At 35.1% G+C, this 17,484-nt stretch overlaps 1 protein-coding gene across 1 annotated transcript in view; it reads right to left on the bottom strand.

Moving 5' to 3' along the window:
* Positions 1-16,956, bottom strand: part of LOC145694534 (U11/U12 small nuclear ribonucleoprotein 48 kDa protein-like) — a 53,329-nt gene extending 36,373 nt beyond the window's left edge. The window contains exons 1-3 of the mRNA XM_081770848.1: positions 16,576-16,956; positions 4,355-4,526; positions 768-830 (exon numbers count right to left, since the gene is read on the bottom strand). Coding sequence (XP_081626974.1) covers positions 768-830; positions 4,355-4,526; positions 16,576-16,695 — 355 coding nt within the window. The 5' untranslated portion in view covers positions 16,696-16,956. The remainder of the gene's footprint in view (positions 1-767; positions 831-4,354; positions 4,527-16,575) is intronic.
* Between the last annotated feature and the right edge of the window lie 528 nt (positions 16,957-17,484).

Genomic DNA, 17,484 nt, shown 5'->3' with positions numbered 1-17,484 from the left:
ATAAACCAATTCGTTCATTTGTCATTCCAGGTCCATATCGTTGCTAATGCGTTTTTTTTGACTTGCTGTGTAAAATGTCTCAGTTTAAATTCGTCAAGAAGGACCACTCGTAATTGTGTGTTTTATATGGTGCACTTTCATACGCCGCTGTTTAACAACCCAATAAACCTGGACGTGCGCAGAATTTGTAACGTTAAACGCGTATCCTTAGTCTATCCCTATGTTGTGTTGCTACTGTGAGTTTCAAACACGAATATTTCATTCGCACCAGCCTAATATATTTACAAAGTGCTCTGAAAAGGTATGTTCTCTTTAAATTTTATTTTTTTTATTATTATTATTTTATTGTGCACTCTGCGCTTTAAGAAACTAAGAACACAATATTTATATAATTTAAAAGTACTGACTACTTTTTCTTTACTATAATTCTTCATAGTAAGTAGAATATCGAAATAACCCGTCGAGAGAAAAAAAAGAATCACAAAAATCAAGCGACTTCGTATGATAGCTTTCGACCTAAGGTCATTTCCCAATGAAAGCAACTTAAAATATACAAAACCAAGTTTCACATATAAATATTGGATAATAAAACATTATTTCATGTTTATTACCAAAAATGAGATTTAAAAACTTTTAATAATTGTTCACTTAACTTAAATTAGCTTTTTCTTATGTAACACCGACATTTCTCTACTTATTTGATTCACATCTAAATAGTTGCTGGTATTCAAGTACTTCTAGTACTCCCCATTATGTGTCTATCTTACCTGTTTTCATTCTTGGGTTTTGTCTTCTGGCTTCCAGAATAATAGCTTCTTGTTGGGTTTCATCTACAACAAAATTAAAAGAAAAGTTTAAATTAATTTTGCTTAAAACGGGAATACTATGTGGACCATTCTGGGGCACTAATCGAATGTAATCTAAAACTTGTATCTTTAATCTGTATGATGATAGAATCTTAATAATACAAGTTTAACTTTGTATGCATGCACGTGGGGAATATCATACCCCCACATGTTTACTTTTATGCAGGTTAGGAATCACATGCAGACATTCACTTACAAACTACATAAATTATGATACTTAACATTATCCTTAGGATTGCCAACTACATGGAATTTTCCAACCTTTATATATTATGAGGAACTTTTCAGCTACAATAGTATTTTAACTTTGTATCTCTCGAATCAATGACATTTTCATTTAATGTTATTATGTTCCCAATTCGCATCCGCTTGGCATAAACAAAGAATATTTTCCACTCAAAAGCGTATAAAACACATTCAACTGCATAGACTCACTTGTCAAAGAGCAACTGACAAACACCTGGAGTGACAGTTGAAATTCTAAACAGTATTGTCACATTATAAAGACACAGTACATGTTATAACCAATGCACCTGTTTAAGTGTTAAACAAATATTGTACTTTTTTTTTTTTTTATTGCAGTTAATGAGTCAAGAATTCTGACACGATTTAATTATTTCATATTGTACAGGAAATTTGAGGAGAAGGCTTGAATTCATTTAACATTCAATACACGCAATTTTTAGTACAGAAATGTGCATACAGTTCTAACACATATCATAGCCCTCTTACCGTATCTGGAACTTTACATATACTGTCGAATTTCTGACTAGGCAAAAAAGGCAAGCTGATTAAGACGGCAGAACTCAGGAGAGGCCACAAAAGAAAAACAAATCAACATTTGGAACACCTATTTCCTAACTTCTTTTTGTAACGTTTTACGTTTTGTTTAGTTTGGTATATTAAAATTATAACATCATTCAAGATAAACTTTGGCTTTTTCTTTTCAAATGCATTTTTCATTTTTCGTCCTATTTACAGTCGTATATTACCAACTAGCTGATGTGCCCGCTTTTAGCACGGAAAGAGTAGATATATAGCAAATATACGGAAGGTATATTTCAACCCTTCACTCCGTTTCACTATTTTCCACTCCCTTAGGATGCGTATTTAAATCGAAATGAAAAGATAGAAACTCAGGTATTAATTATCTCCAAAAAAAAAAGTGTGAAACTATTTCCCTTGTGGAAATATAGTAAAACAGTAAGGACGATATATATTATCAATTGTTACTATACACCATTGCTAAAACTATTCTTATACCATTAAGATAAGAATAGTTTTAGCAATGGTGTATGGTAAGAATTGATAATATATACAGTAAATGGTAGAAACATCTAAGGGATGAAGTGGGATACGGATTTTTTTAAAGCTTTTTTTTGTGTGTGTGTGCAGAAAGTGGTATATTTGTAGTAGGGTTGGCTGGTTTAAACCAACTGGTTTAAACCAAAAAATAATAAAAAAAAAAAAAAGAAAAAAAAAAAGAAAAATGCTTCAAATCGGGTGAACTTCATGGTGACGTTTCCACATACCAAACCATCTGCATTAGTTTTATCTCCTTTTCACCTTTTAATCAAGGTGTCCCATATTCAATTCTCGGTCGAAACATAACCCTTCTTTCATGTGTAAACCAAGTAGCGGTTTGGATGTCACTTTAAAGCGAAAGTCTTCTTTATAACCTCGGTATTACATAAAGATGTTAAGCCTAAACATACGAAACGAAGCCAAATAGTATGTTTTTGCTTGCCTGAATACTTGTTGCTTTATAAAGAAGCAAAGGTTGCCTAAATGTATTGATAGACATTGGCAAAATTTATCGACTGTCTACGTAGCTTCCAACATTAGCTTGGATTGGACTTCAGTTTAATTTTATTGAATGATCACATACTAAATTTGGAACTTAATACCTTAGTTTTAGCGTACTGATTATGATACGTTGACCTTAGATTTTACATGCAAAGCAATAACAGGATTTGCTTTGCATTTAAAGTAATAACGCTAACGCGGGAGTTTTCCGATTTATATGTAATTCTGTATAATGGTTTCTCTTGTGCAACTATTTATCTTTTTGTCCTGAAATGACTCTTGACAATTATATTGACAAGTATGTAAAGATCAATACAACGTATTTTTATCAAAAGTCCTTCGTGAGTGAGTCGGCAGACTCATTCCATTTGTGGCCAAATAGTCCCGGTTTCGAGTCCAAATGGAAGACAATTTCTCTCGGATATAAGCCGGGAAGCTGTTTGTATCCCGCTTTAAGCTTATAAGACCCCTTCCAGCATAACACTGTCGTTGCATAATAACAGCAAGGCGAAACAAACTTATTTCTGTCCATATGTAATATAAATACGTAGAGCAAATTATTTCAACCAAAATAATCGGGTTTTTTCAATAAAAGCCATGGTTTTTGCCAACCCTGATTTGCAGTCGTAAGTATAATAGCATAAATATTAACTATATTTATAATATGTATGCCGACAAATTTTCAATGTTACGATGAAGAGTGGGAGAAATGTATAGGCTCCAACACAACATGAACTTTCAAAGCACTGGGAGCAAAGTTTTCAAAATAAAGAATTGTGTTACTTGTAGCTATTTGGTGGTTCAGATATCTTCAATCTGCAAATCATTTATTTTTAATTTGTATTGATGTAGTAGACTCCTTAATGTTCCTGGTTTAATAATCTGATAAAATAATCCTGCTGATAAATATTTCGAGTATTTGTAATGACGTCACGCCAAATATTTTTAGTATATTTTAAACTAGGATAATTTTATTAATACGTTATTAATATATAATAAGGATTTTACTTATTTTCTCTCTTTTCTTTCACTATTCCACTAAATTTGTTTGTAGTTTACATTAAAAAACTGTAATAGTATTCCCTAAACCTTTCAATAAAGCACAGAGAAGGAAACAGATATATGACGTCATGCCAAAACACCTTGTTTCTGTTTCCGTGACGTAAGCAGCGCAATTTTGCATTGTTTGAAGCTATGTATTTCTGTAACAATGAAATATTTTTTTGAAATTTTTGGTATGTATTATACTGAAGTCTAAATCTACATAGCGGTATCATTAAATTACAAGTTTTGGTCAGAAAAGATATGTCCACTGACGTATTTTTGATACTAATTTTCAACCACTTCCCTTATAAGTGTCTTAATAAGCCTCACATTTTGTTGTTCTACAGACGAATCATGAAATTACAAGTACCTGATTCAAGGAATCTCCTAAAGCATTTTCCCAACATAAATTATCAGTTCATCAAGAGGTTTCATTCCACAGTTTTGAATCCTTGCACCCAACGGACATAACGTTTTCATAAAGTGAATCGATTTTTTATGTCAGTGACTTACCCTGGAGTGAAAGACCAAAGAATTAAATTGAGCAAACCCGTTGAGATAAACTCTAAAGACGCAATTAATAAGGGAAGTTTGATACTCTTACTTCATTCATTCTACATTCTGAATAATAGTCTTACCAATCGTAACGCTGGAATGACTTTGGCTATCGGCATAACTAGCTGGAAGGGGAATATCATCCTGCTGGTAACCTTCTGCTGTCCATGTACACTTTGCGACATGATCTTCCAAACGCCGAGACGGAACACGATGTTCTGCATTCAAAGGACAGAGAACCATTTGCTCGTTGCTCTGCAATTGAAATATAAGTACATTCACTCATTAGAAAATTTAAAAACGCAAGAAGGTTGTTTCTATTATAAATACAGCAATTTCAGACCATTCATATATATGTATTAAGACAAAAATGGACGAATTATTTTGATCGAATCATTAAGCAGCGAAGTGAAACACTTCGATAATTGCTAATGTAACAGATTTCCTGGATGGTTTCGATCACTTATCCTGTGGCTATGAAGATCGAATCACTTTATAAACACATTCTCCATTATTGATGCCAGGGTTCTAAAATCGAAATAATTTGCACTTTACACCAAAAGTAAAAAATGCGTTTATGAAGTGATTCGATAGTTAATGTCAAGTGACGTAATTTGGTGAACAAAGCTACAGAATAAGTGTTTCACTTAGCTCTTTTTTTTTATAATTTCCTTACATAAAATATAAAGAGTGAAAAAATGCACGACTGGATTGTGATTTGAACGCAGATCTCCGCGAATCTCGACCCAGTCGTACATTTTTCATTCTTTTTACTACAGAGGATTTGGTGTGATATAAAATCGTTATCTCCTTCACTTATTAAGTATTCTGCCTATTGGCAGATCCTGGGACTAATGAGTTGTTATTATTATTATTATTATTATTATTATTATTATTATTATTATTATTATTATTATTATTATTATTATTATTATTATTATTATTTTCAGTTTGGGCCTGGAAATTTTTTTTTCCACTTTTCCAGCTTCCTCCTTTAACTCAGTATATTTTCTTCTAATTTTCAAGTCCTCGATCACTTGTGTTCTTCTTCCTATTCCTCGCTTTCCTTCTATAGCATTGTGAATAAGACAATTTCTTCGCAAGATGTGTCTAATCTAATTGGCCTTTCTACGAAGGATAGTGGCTAGAAGCGTCCTCTTCTCTCCTTTCCGTTTTAAAACGTATTGGTTTGTTACTCTTTCTGGCTATCTTATCTTCTCCATCTTCCTCCAACACCACATTTCGAAGCTCTCTAAATATTTCTTCTCCTTCACTTACCACATACAATTCAACATAAGTTACTTAAAGATAGAGAACATTCATTTAGGGTCAGTGAGGGTAATTATGAGACACCCCTCTATAATCTTCAACCACTATAGGATAAATACAAATTAAAAGCACAGGCATTTAGTAACATCCTTAATAATACTTTATCTACATTTTTAAGTTTCTGTTTACAAAAGTTTGGATGTACCAATCTTTTTAACAAACTAACTAACTCTATGGCCTATGGAACCCGGAGGTTCAACGCCGCGTTCACAAAAGCTCTCCACTGACTTCTATCCTTAGCTAACTGCATCCAGTTTCTACTTTGTACTGCAATCTCTACGAGATCCATCTTAATATTGTCCTCCCATCTGCGCCTAGGTCTTCCCAATGGTCATTTTCTGATTGGTCTTCCAGTCAAGACTTTGAAAGCGTTTCTACTTTCTTCCATTCTAGCTACATGACCCGCCCACCTAAGCCTCCTAGACTTGACGACCCTAACAATGTTGCGTAAACAATACAACTTATGTAGTTCCTCGTTATGAAGTTTCCGCCATTCCCGTTCCTCTTGGATCCGAATATTCGTCTCAGGATCTTGTTCTCAAATACTTTCAGTCTATGTTCTTCCCTCAGAGTAAGTGACCATGTTTCGCAACCATACAGAACAACAGGCATGATTATCGTTTTGTATATTTTAAGCTTCAAATTCCTCGACACAAACTCATTCAAAAAAATTTGCTTTGAAATTTGAAATCCTACCATTAACTTTCATATTTACAGGTGCAATAACATCACTGTTCTAAAACCAATCGATGTCGGTGGAAGTCTGGTAGGTCAGCAGTTATAGGTTAAGTTGAATTTGTCCCTTGGGCCTTCGTTTCAGAGTTACTTATTTTTTTGTTGTTGTATCTCATTTTGCTTACATGGAGAGTAATTATGAGACGCATACTAGAATAATGTATTTGAGAAATAACTGGAATATGTCTCTGTATCCTAGTATGTTGTTTCAACAACAACAACAAAAAAAAAAAAAAAAAAAAAAAAAAACTGTATTCTATAGTTTAGGCAGTCCTATAATCTTGTTTCTTAGTAAATTTTAAATTGTAGATCTACATTATTTTGTTGAAAATAGCCTAGGCTGCATATCTATATACTAAAACATTAAGAAATAGAATTAGCCTAAGTTGTTTTTAGTGAACAGTCTAGAACTTGGTCTAAATTTGTTTCATAAGCCTGTTTTGTATCTTGAAACTATCTAATATGGGCTATTAGCCTATAGGCCTATCATAGTCAACTCACCAAAATGTTAGAGTAACATGAGTAGCTATTCCCATTTTCTTTCTGTTATTTTCGTGTACAGCTCACAGATGACGAGAAGAACCCTAAAACAGGGGTAGCGGGAAAAGGTCAGCGACACGGTCAAGTCCATTTTCGGTTTTTGAGGTGTGGTCTATACTTAAATGTCGTCTGCCACTCCGGGTAAAGTTATATGTGTGCTATTCTGTGGTGTCATTTGAAACTCCCGTGCGAAAAGTTGGCGAACTCATACCTACGTCACACTACTTCTGCTAGGGTTCTTCTCGTCATCTGTGAGCTGTAACTCAGTCAAATATTTGTATATCTTTATGTAATAAACACAAAATAACGAAGACTTCTTTGTCTCATATTAGACTTCTTCATACCTCAATATCACATACAGAAAGCTGGAAACAACAGATGTCTCATAATTACCCACCCGGTGTCTCATAATTACCCTTTTGGAGGGAAATTACCAGACAGCACAAATTTGACATTTATTCATCAACTTATGAGATGACAGGAAATTTCTTGGCAGCAAATTGTTACTCTATTGGCACCATAAACTGCTGCCTAGATTAACTGCTTTCAAAACTAATGTAAGCTGAGTAACATGAAAAGTTGTGAAATCTGTCTCATAATTACCCTTACTGACCCTATATTTTTACCACTCACCTCAATATTCTCTAACGACAGATTTTTATAGATAATTATCTGCTATATTTCAAGGAAAATTCGTTCGTCTCCATTGGCCAGCCTTGATTGTACATTCTACATGATTCTACATTATTCTACACTGCAAGTTACACCTGAGAAAAATCAATAAATTTTTGTACATTTCTGTCTTTTTTTTCTTTTTTTCCAATTATAGAAAATCCTTAGACTTGTGTATCTTCTGTCAAACTCACGCAAAAGCAAAAAAATTAAAAAGAAAATTAATGTAACGAAATATGTAAAATAAACTTCCAGGTAACGGTGTGTCCGACTAGCTATATCATAAACAGTAATTATTACTCGTAGATGCAACTGAATGAATAACAGTTTTCCACAGACCAAGAACTACTAATTATGCACAATCTTGTTAAACAAAATGGTTACCCACCTCTCTTTGAAAAGCTTTGCAGTCTAACACAAGGAAGTGTGTTACAAATATAATTCTACATATATCTTGCCGAAGAATTTGTTTCGCCCTTTTATGCGTCACGTTAGATGTTTTAAGGTAGTGAAGGCAGCCTCTATAGAAAATCGAAATCAGAAGTACTTGAATCCAAGATTAACAATTCTGCTGAGAGACCATTACACAGCATCTCTTGTAAACCTAAATCAACTGGAATCTCTTTCTCAATATTCTAAAGAATACCTGAGATTGCCATTGGTCATTCTTCAGGGTGTCTACTAAACTTTCAAAATGAAATTTCGTGACTTTTACGTAACCTTTTCTTTACCAAACCATAAAATTTCGTAACATTCTCAAGTGCAAATTAGGCCGAATTTGCATACATGTGATAGAAACATACTTTGGTTTCGATTTGGTAGCGTCTAAAACCGACCATAGACATTTTTGGTGGTGAATTTTGACGTTTTATAGAACAAAATTTTCCGGTCTGCACTTATATTTGTACAGATAAAAAAAAATCATGACCCAAAAGCTAAATTTCGTGACTTTTTCATGACTTTCATGACCGTTTTTTGATTTCGTGACTTTTTCATGACTTTCGTGACCGATAGACACCCTGTTCTTAATTAGCGCTCTTTAATGGCCAGTATTATACAAAGAAAAGAATAAACTTGTAAGTAATAAAATAAATATTTAAAAAATTAATCTAACCTAACGTTTCCGGCCGTAAAGACATTACTTAGAATATGTGTACGTACTTTTTTTTTTATTTTTTTAAGTCTAGCATTCCACGGTTATGCACCGAGACTAAAGGAGACGGTGATAAAGATGGAATGAAGAATGTGAAAGAAAACAGACGAACCTCTCACTTACGTGTCTACTACAAAGCCCACTTGCCGCAGGAGCGGATCGAGCCAGGAACCTTACGCACCAAAGTAAGCACTCTATCACTGAGCCATCGCGTCCCATATACAAGTGCTGGTCCAAAGTATTACATGATATTAATTTAGTGAAAGCAAACAATTTGTTATTATTATTATTATTTACATATTTCTCTACCTCACTGAACAATATTTCATACAAGGGTAAACTAGTTAAGTGTTTTCGTTTAATTTACAAGGTTACACACACGATTATTTATTTTATTTCATCAATTTAAGGTAAATACACTTAACATTATATTAAACGGAGACACAAAAGCAATAAAAATGAGGTTGTTCCCTTGTCAGCAACCAGATCGTTTTCATGGATAAGAGGCTACCTCAAAATGTAATTCAGTAACAGCGTAGGTCAGTCCCAGAGTATTGAAATTACAATCATTATTATTATTATTATTATTATTATTATTAAAAAAAACAGCCCAGTGAGTTCTATTGAGTAAACTTGGATTTTATTGGGCAAAATTGGATTTTACTAAATTTTGTGCGTATATTTAAAGCCACATTCCTACTTAAAATACAATTTAAGCATTCATGTTCTATTGTACAACATGAAACTTTGGAATTCCCTTGTGCGGTCTCCGTGGCTCAACTCTGATGCAGATTCATGGTTCGATACCAGCCCGCTAAGTGGGGTTTATGGTGGACAAACACTATGTGCAGGGGCTTTCTCGGAATTCTTCCGTTTCCTACTATTTTCTTCACGGCACTCGATTGTCATCCCTCATCATCACCGACTGCCTTAGCCTTAGTGCATAATCGCCTCCCTTGGCCTTTGTAACATACAATAACTGTACTCTACGCCACATCAACAGATACGCAATAAAAATTCCAAAGTTTCACAACCTGATTGACGTTAGTGTTGAAAAGATAGAGGTATATCTTTAGTAATTTGCTTGTTTCAGTGAAGCGTTCTCAATTTGTAAGTAACTAACACATGCAGAAAGACATTTTATTATGTTTGTACTAATACAGAAGTACGTAGTATAAACACAAAGAGAATGTGGTCGCAATACTTTATATACCAGACTAGCTGAAATGCTCGTTCTTTGCAAGGACAGAGTTAGGTTCAAAAAAAAAAACAAAAAAAGTTTCAGCCTTCTCTCCCCTTCAGGATATGCCTATCAATGAAAGTGTAATACAAGAACTGCATAAGATATTCTATTTCTGACATTAATTTTGAACCCCCTTCCCCCTTAGCATAACCCTTTATGCAAAGTTACATGATAAAACCCCAGCTTGACGTAAGTACTAACTATAACCAAAAGCTCATTTTAAACTGCTCAACCGTTTCCCCATGACGCGATCACAAATAGGCAATATCGATTTAAATGTGACGAAATATTTTTTTTAAAAAATGCCCTCGTTCCTTAAAACGATTTTTCTTTTAAAATGAGAAGAAACATGTCTCCTTATTTTTAATGAGAAGTTCATATACCTAATTTCATCTTTGTGATTTGATGGGCTCATGAGATACTGCATTATGAATCCATTGTAATTTGATGGGCTCATGAGATACTGCATTATGAATCCTTTGCGATTTGATGGGCTCACAAGATACTGCATTATGAATCCATTGTGATTTGATGGGATCATGAGATACTGCATTATGAATCCCTTGTGATTTGATGGGCTCACAAAATACTGCATTATGAATCCCTTGTGATTTGATGGGATTATGAGATACTGCATTATGAAATCCTTCTACTTCCATTAAGATGCGCCCCTTAATCAAAGCAACCCAACTCAAGGTACGTACTACCTACCTTCCCAAATTCATTTCAAACTGTTTAACCGTTTCTCGTTTAAGAAATTAATAGAAAATGGCCCTCCTCACGTAAAACGAAAATCTTCAAACACGCTTGAACATGTGCCCACTTACTTTTAATATGTTATACACCGAGTTTTATCTTCCTAACTTGGTGAGCTCGTAACAAACTCTAACTTCATCTATATTGTAAGGATTTTTTTACCTTTTACTGTGCATTATGTTATTGAGCACATGTTATATTTAAAAAAAACGTGATATGTATAATCATCAATTTATGCATACGATACATAAAATAAACAAGAAGACATAAAGACAGCACGACGGAACCTGAGGAGGAACGAACCATCCAGGAGTCACCTATGAAAGATGACTAAGAGACGTTTAAATTATTAGTTGACTACTGATTGCACAGTCCACACCTGCTCCTGAGGTCGCCCTAAACCAGTGGTTGTCAATCTAATTCCTGTCACGACCCCATTTTATTACATCCTCTTCCCAGTGAAACCTCTTATAATTTCTGGTTTGTAACAAGCTTGTGTGGGATTTTTAATATACTTATTGCGAAGATCTCACACATTCATCAATTTCCACAATAGTAGAATCCATTTCTTGTAAATAGTAGATCAGTAACTTCCCTAAAAACGAACGTATTAAAACCAAATTTGATAAGTTCATTCAATATATTATTACAAATATCGAATCCGATCCGTCATATTGTTTCAAAATGGAGGCCGTTTGAAATTTTAAAACTTCATAACTCCCTTAATTTTGGGTCATATGATGGCACAAAAAAAAAAAAAAAAAAAAAGTGATTTCTAATTTTGGTTAGAAAACTAGACCAATTTTTAAAAATGTTATTGACTATTTTAAATGACTTGGTAATATGCGCCACGAAGACTGAACCGAACATTGCCGTACTAATGAAATCACATCATGCCCAGCTTTCTCATGAGCTTTCAATTTTAATTGTATTTCAATATGCAGGTTTTGTTGCATAGTATTTTTCTGTATTTAAATTCTTATTAGTTTCATATCGTACCTCTTACATTTAAATTGATCTTTAAACAACTCTGAACTTCTTTAAAATGTTTAGTAGACTTTTTTTTTTTTTTTTTTTAAATTTTATTTAACAATCACCAGATACAGCTCTGAGGCCATTTTACACTGGATATCTAACAACAACAATGGAAAGCATTTTGGGAAGGTTCGGCCAGGGCCTGTTTAGTAGGTACCATCCCGGCATTTGCCCAGTCTGGAAAACCCTGGAAAACTCCAGTGAGAATGGTCGGCAGCGGGAATCGAACCGCGACCTCCCGAATGCGAAGCCAACGCTCTACCACTTCAGCTTTTTTCTTAACACTATGTATAAAAATAAAAATATGGCTATCAGAACAAAATTCAAAACAATATTTAAAAATATTTTCCGGTATTAGATTCTAATTCTATTTATCTCTTTCGGTTATCTTCGTGACCAAGATGAAACCCTCTCGCGACCCCCCCAGGTTTAAAAACCCTGCCGTAGATTCAAGACCACTTTGTTTTCTAACCTTACTTAAATCTTTGGAGGCTGTCATGAGCTAAGAAGGTTATTAATAATACTATATTTTAAAAGTTGCTACAGATGCCCTGGAAACTGTTATGAGCTAAGGGGTTTCAGTGCAAAAGTATCTCCTTCCTTTACTTTTACTTGTAATAAATATTTTATAAATAAATTTGGTAAAGAGTTAAATCCCAGACTGTTATTGACGCTACAGAGTAGACATTACAATATAAATTTTGAATTCCCTCTACCGCCGTACGATGCGCCTTTAATCAAAGTAACATGTAAAAACTTAACTCAAAGTACTGCCAACTGTGTTCATAAATTCATTTCAAACTGTTCAACCGTTTCCCTGTGATGCGATCACAAACAAGACCCTTTTCACTTTTATATAACAGATTACAGTTGAACACTGTTATACAGAGAATTTGATCGATCGCAAACAAAATTGGTTATGCATGATTTCAAAACTTTTTTTTTTTTTTTTTCAACGGTATTCTGGTGATGATACCTCGATACATAAATATTTTAAACCAATTCCGAAACTAGATGTCTACTATGAAACACGGTTGACGAAAGTAATTATAAACACATTATGGTTATTATATCATTCCAAGTTTTGAAGTTTTTTTTGGGGGTTTTCTTTTTCCTCAAATAAACTCACTGCGGATTTTTGGGCTCTGAAAAATTCTAACCATCAGCTCACAGGAAAATGGCAAAAAGCTGTTGAAACCGTCTTTTTTTTGTTTTTTTTTAATTAAATTTAATTTAATTTAATTTAACGGGTGCTTTTGAAGTTAATTAACAATTATACAGGTCACTTCTTAGAAACACAAAAAATATACGCACATTATTGCAAGGACCTTGCTGTTGGAGTTGTTTATTCACGAGTGTCCTACTGAGTTCGGAATTACCATAGTACCAATACCCACTTTGTTTTCTAACGATCAGTATGTAATGACTGATTATCCTATCACAAGAATCACCTCACAGGGAACATGTTAAGTCTTTGTGTCAAAAATAGTGCGCAGATGAATTACACATAAAACTGACTCTGAAAAATCTTACTCGAAAGCATATTCGAAAGGCGAATTGTAATTTTCGCATATATTCTTGGACAATGACACTCGCTTTGTATTTGGTCTAGAAATTAATTCGTGCGGGTGGACAAGAGATGGCGCAACGAACGGAGCGTCCCACAGTTCCGTGTATCCACACATGTGTTGTAAACCCCTGTCATCGCGTATCGTTCGTAGTATAGGGCAGTGGATTAAAGCGTCAACAACACCAGTTTGTAGTTAAGTGAGCATGGCGCAATTTGTGCCTGATAAAGTGTTTTTGCGGGGTGTCCTGCTGCATTACTTTAACATGCAGAAAAGTGCGACTGAAAGTCATCGTATTTTGGTGGAAGTGTATGGTGACCATGCTCTAGCTGAGCGAACGTGTCAGAAGTGGTTTGCACGGTTTAGAAGTGGTGATTTCGGCTTGGCAGACCAAGAGTGAGCTGGACAGCCAAAAAAATTTCAAGACGAAGAATTGACAGCATTGCTCGAGCAGGATTCGTGTCAAACGCAGGAACAATTTGCAGCAGCATTAGGCATTGATCAAACAACAGTTTCCAAACGCTTGAAAGCCATGGGAATGATTCAAAAGATGTCACATTGGGTTCCACATGAATTGAAAGACAGAGACGTTGAAAGACGAAAAACCATTTGCGAATTGCTGCTTCAACGACAGAGCAGAAAGGGGTTTCTGCATCGAATTATTACGGGTGATGAGAAGTGGATCCATTACGAGAACCCTAAACGAAAAAAGGCCTGGGTGAAACCAGGTCCATCACAACCAAAACGAGATATTCACTGTGCAAAGGTTATGCTGTGCATATGGTGGGATATGAAAGGTGTGGTGTACTATGAGCTGCTGCAACCGGGTGAAACTATGAATGGAGAACGTTATCGACGACAATTAATGCGTTTGAAGCAAGCTCTGGCCAGAACACGACCAGAATGGGAGAACAGACATGATAAACTTATTGTTCAACATGATAACGCTCGCCCACATGTCGCAAAACCGGTCAAAACCTATTTAGAAAATGTCGGATGGGAAGTTTTACCCCACCCGCCGTATTCACCAGACGTTGCTCCTTCGGACTACTACTTGTTCGATTGCATGAACAACGATTTGATTGGACAGCGGTTTACTTCTTCAGAAGATATCGAAACATGGGTCTCTGACTGGATCGCTTCCAAGGATGAGGACTTCTTTCGCCACGGAATCCGTACATTGCCTGACAGATGGGCGAAAGTGGTGGCTAGCGATGGACAATATTTTTCTTAAGGTATTTATGTATTTTGTGTTTGTACTACAGCTTCAATGTGTGCGTACCAACCGCACGAATTAATTCCTAGACCAAATAATTCAGTTGGAAGTGTGGAAGCGTGAGGAAACGAAGGTACATGAATAGCTCGCAGACTTAAGAGCGCTATTTCACTGTATCTTGGAAAGTAGGCCTACACATAAGGCGTTGGAGAGTATATACTGTATGCAGTGTTTCTCTTACGGAGGATCACGTGGTAATGATGCTACTTTATGTTAATTATTAGACTCCCAAACCATGCTATGCATAATATCGGAAGTCTTATGGAACGGCTTTGTCAGTCCGTGCATTTGTCTGTCGACAAGTATCAGAGCAAAAACGGCACGAGATATTGAGATGTGGTTTTTTGTAATCAATTCAGCATTCCAAGGATAGGTTCCATCTCCTACAATAACTCTCTATTCAAACCGGAAGTAGTTCAAATTTGGCATTTCCGGTTTCAACGTATCGCATCACCACAAAACAGAAACGATAACAGATAGCAAGGATGTTTTTTTTTTAAAAGGATTCAACGTCTCAGAGCAAGGTAAATGACTATCCTGAACACTCTATCAAACCGGAAGTGGTTCAAATTCAATGTTACTTCCGGTTTCAATACCGATTTTTATAGAACAAGAACGGTAAGAGATATCGGGATGCACTTTTCTGCAATTGATTCAGCTTCTCAAGAATGCGTTTCATCTCGTCCCTTAACTATCTGTTCAAAAGGGCTATGTTTAGCTGAAGGCGTCCTGAAGTACGGAAAAATAGAAGATATTTACAGGAGAAATAAGTTGAAGTACGGAACTGTAATTGATTTCTGTGTCATTTATGACTGAAGGAGCTATGAAAAATATCTCAATATAATTTCTGATAACCTTGGACAATATTAAATCATCAGCATACATGAGTATAATTACGTTATTTATTAATTCTGGAAAATTATTTATAAATATGGAGAATAAAAATGAAATAAAATCTTCAAGTTTTACGTTCTACGATTATGCCCGCTAGGCTAAAAGAGACAGTGAGGAATGAAAGAAAATGGGAGAACCCTTTGCAGGTACGAAGCTACTATATAGTTTTACTTTTAATTAACTCTGACCTCACACAGCGTTTCCCTACTACTAAATCATCGAGTAATTCGCATTCCTCTGTCTCCTTATTCCTCAATAGGTTACCGAACAGATTTATTGTGAAAGCACACTCAATAAAAATAAACAATAGCTGACCGAATCGATTATAATCCTAATCGGCATTTATTCCGAAGTTGGGCGTCCACTTTCGTCAAGTTTTTTCGCTGATATCTCCTTTGCACACTTTCTGCAATTTGTTATTAGGTTCATTACTCCGTGCTCTTCACAAACTTTTAAAAGATTTTGCTCGTTATCAATGTATTGCTTCACAAATGTTAAAGCTGCTAGTTCATTACCCTTGTACATTCGCCATGTTGGTAATATAAATGCTCGTTTCTTTACCACAATGCAACTGTTCGGTTACCTTGCGCCAAGTAGTCCCTCCGCTCGCCGTATAGTCCCATGTTTATAACCGCTTATATATAACAAATAAACAGATTTTTCGAAACTCTTATATATTATCAAGCACACAACCGATCAAATTATCCATATCTTTCCTGTAAATTTTAAAAATTTCGCTGGAAACGGACGCCCAACTTTGGAATTTAACCCTCATAATCATTATGAGGTGACGATCGCATTCTAATTTAAGTAACCGTACCATCCTCGCTTATGCTCAGGCTTCTGCTCCCTAAGAACACAACCCGTGCGGGCCCACCAGCTTCGCCGTACCTTTACGCGAGTTAGGTACAATTTGTGATTTTCGGTGGCGACCTAGCACATGTTGGTCGGTGTTTTAACTCCTGCACTCAGGAATCTCACAAGGTACTAGTACATTTCTAGTACACAAAAGAACTACTTAAATCATGAACTAATGTATGATTATCTTAACTAGGATGGCACCGAAAATAGTCCTATTTTTACTCTATGCCTGTTTAGTTTACCTGTAACAACGTTCCTACATCCCATTCTAAGATTGATAGCACCCTTTCGATATCACTATCGGCGTTTTCAATGAAGTTATTAATTTCTTCCAATTGTTGCTTGCGGTTTTCTGCTTCCATATTAATGCATCACTTTCTTATATATTACATTTTGAATATTTCTGTCCTCCAAAATTAATGCTACACCACCAGTTACAGATCACAGAATATTATATAAACAAAGTTCAAAGGTAATGATAATAGTACTTGTTCTCATGCTGCTCAGCGGTGTTTAGTGAGCATACAGATTTCGGTGCATGAGACCTTACAAGGGAAGAGAGAACATGGGAAATAGCAATGAACATTAGAAGAAATATTCCAATAATACAATAAAACACAAAAAGAAATATTATATGATATTGTAAGTATTTTCTTATAAAGAAATTTTAATGGAGCTTAAAGCTTAAGAACGGTGATGGTCGCTGGAACTGAAATAAAGTAAGTTGGTGCTGCCATCTGAACAAGGAGTGTCAAACTATTATAACTAAGGCCCGGATTTTTATGCAAAACATTTTTTTTTTCAAACACATACATGCGATACCTGGCTTACATTTTTGAAGCATTTGTATGCCCAGACGATGGTTCATCCGTTTAGTAAGCGACAGTAACTTGAAATGTGACTTGACTGTCATATCTCCAATTTCGATTTCTTGACTCACTCTATGAAGAAACTAGAAACTACGGGAGATTTATTGAGTACTTCGGGTAAAGAAGTAGAGTGCGTTGAAAGAAAGTTGAATGCTCTTTCTGCTTCGAAAGCTGATGTCGTAAGAAAAAGAATTTAAGGATTTGTTTGAGAAAAACATTGGCTATAAAATGCTATGTATAATATCTGGAGTATCGGACGGCCAAAACACAAGTGAAGTTGTT

Source organism: Thermobia domestica, chromosome 9 (genome assembly GCF_964235325.1).
Source record: "Thermobia domestica chromosome 9, izTheDome1.hap1.1, whole genome shotgun sequence".
Taxonomy (NCBI): Eukaryota; Metazoa; Arthropoda; class Insecta; order Zygentoma; family Lepismatidae; genus Thermobia; species Thermobia domestica.
The sequence above is the reverse complement of the archived record's forward strand: the minus strand, read 5'-3'. Positions and strand labels throughout refer to the sequence as shown.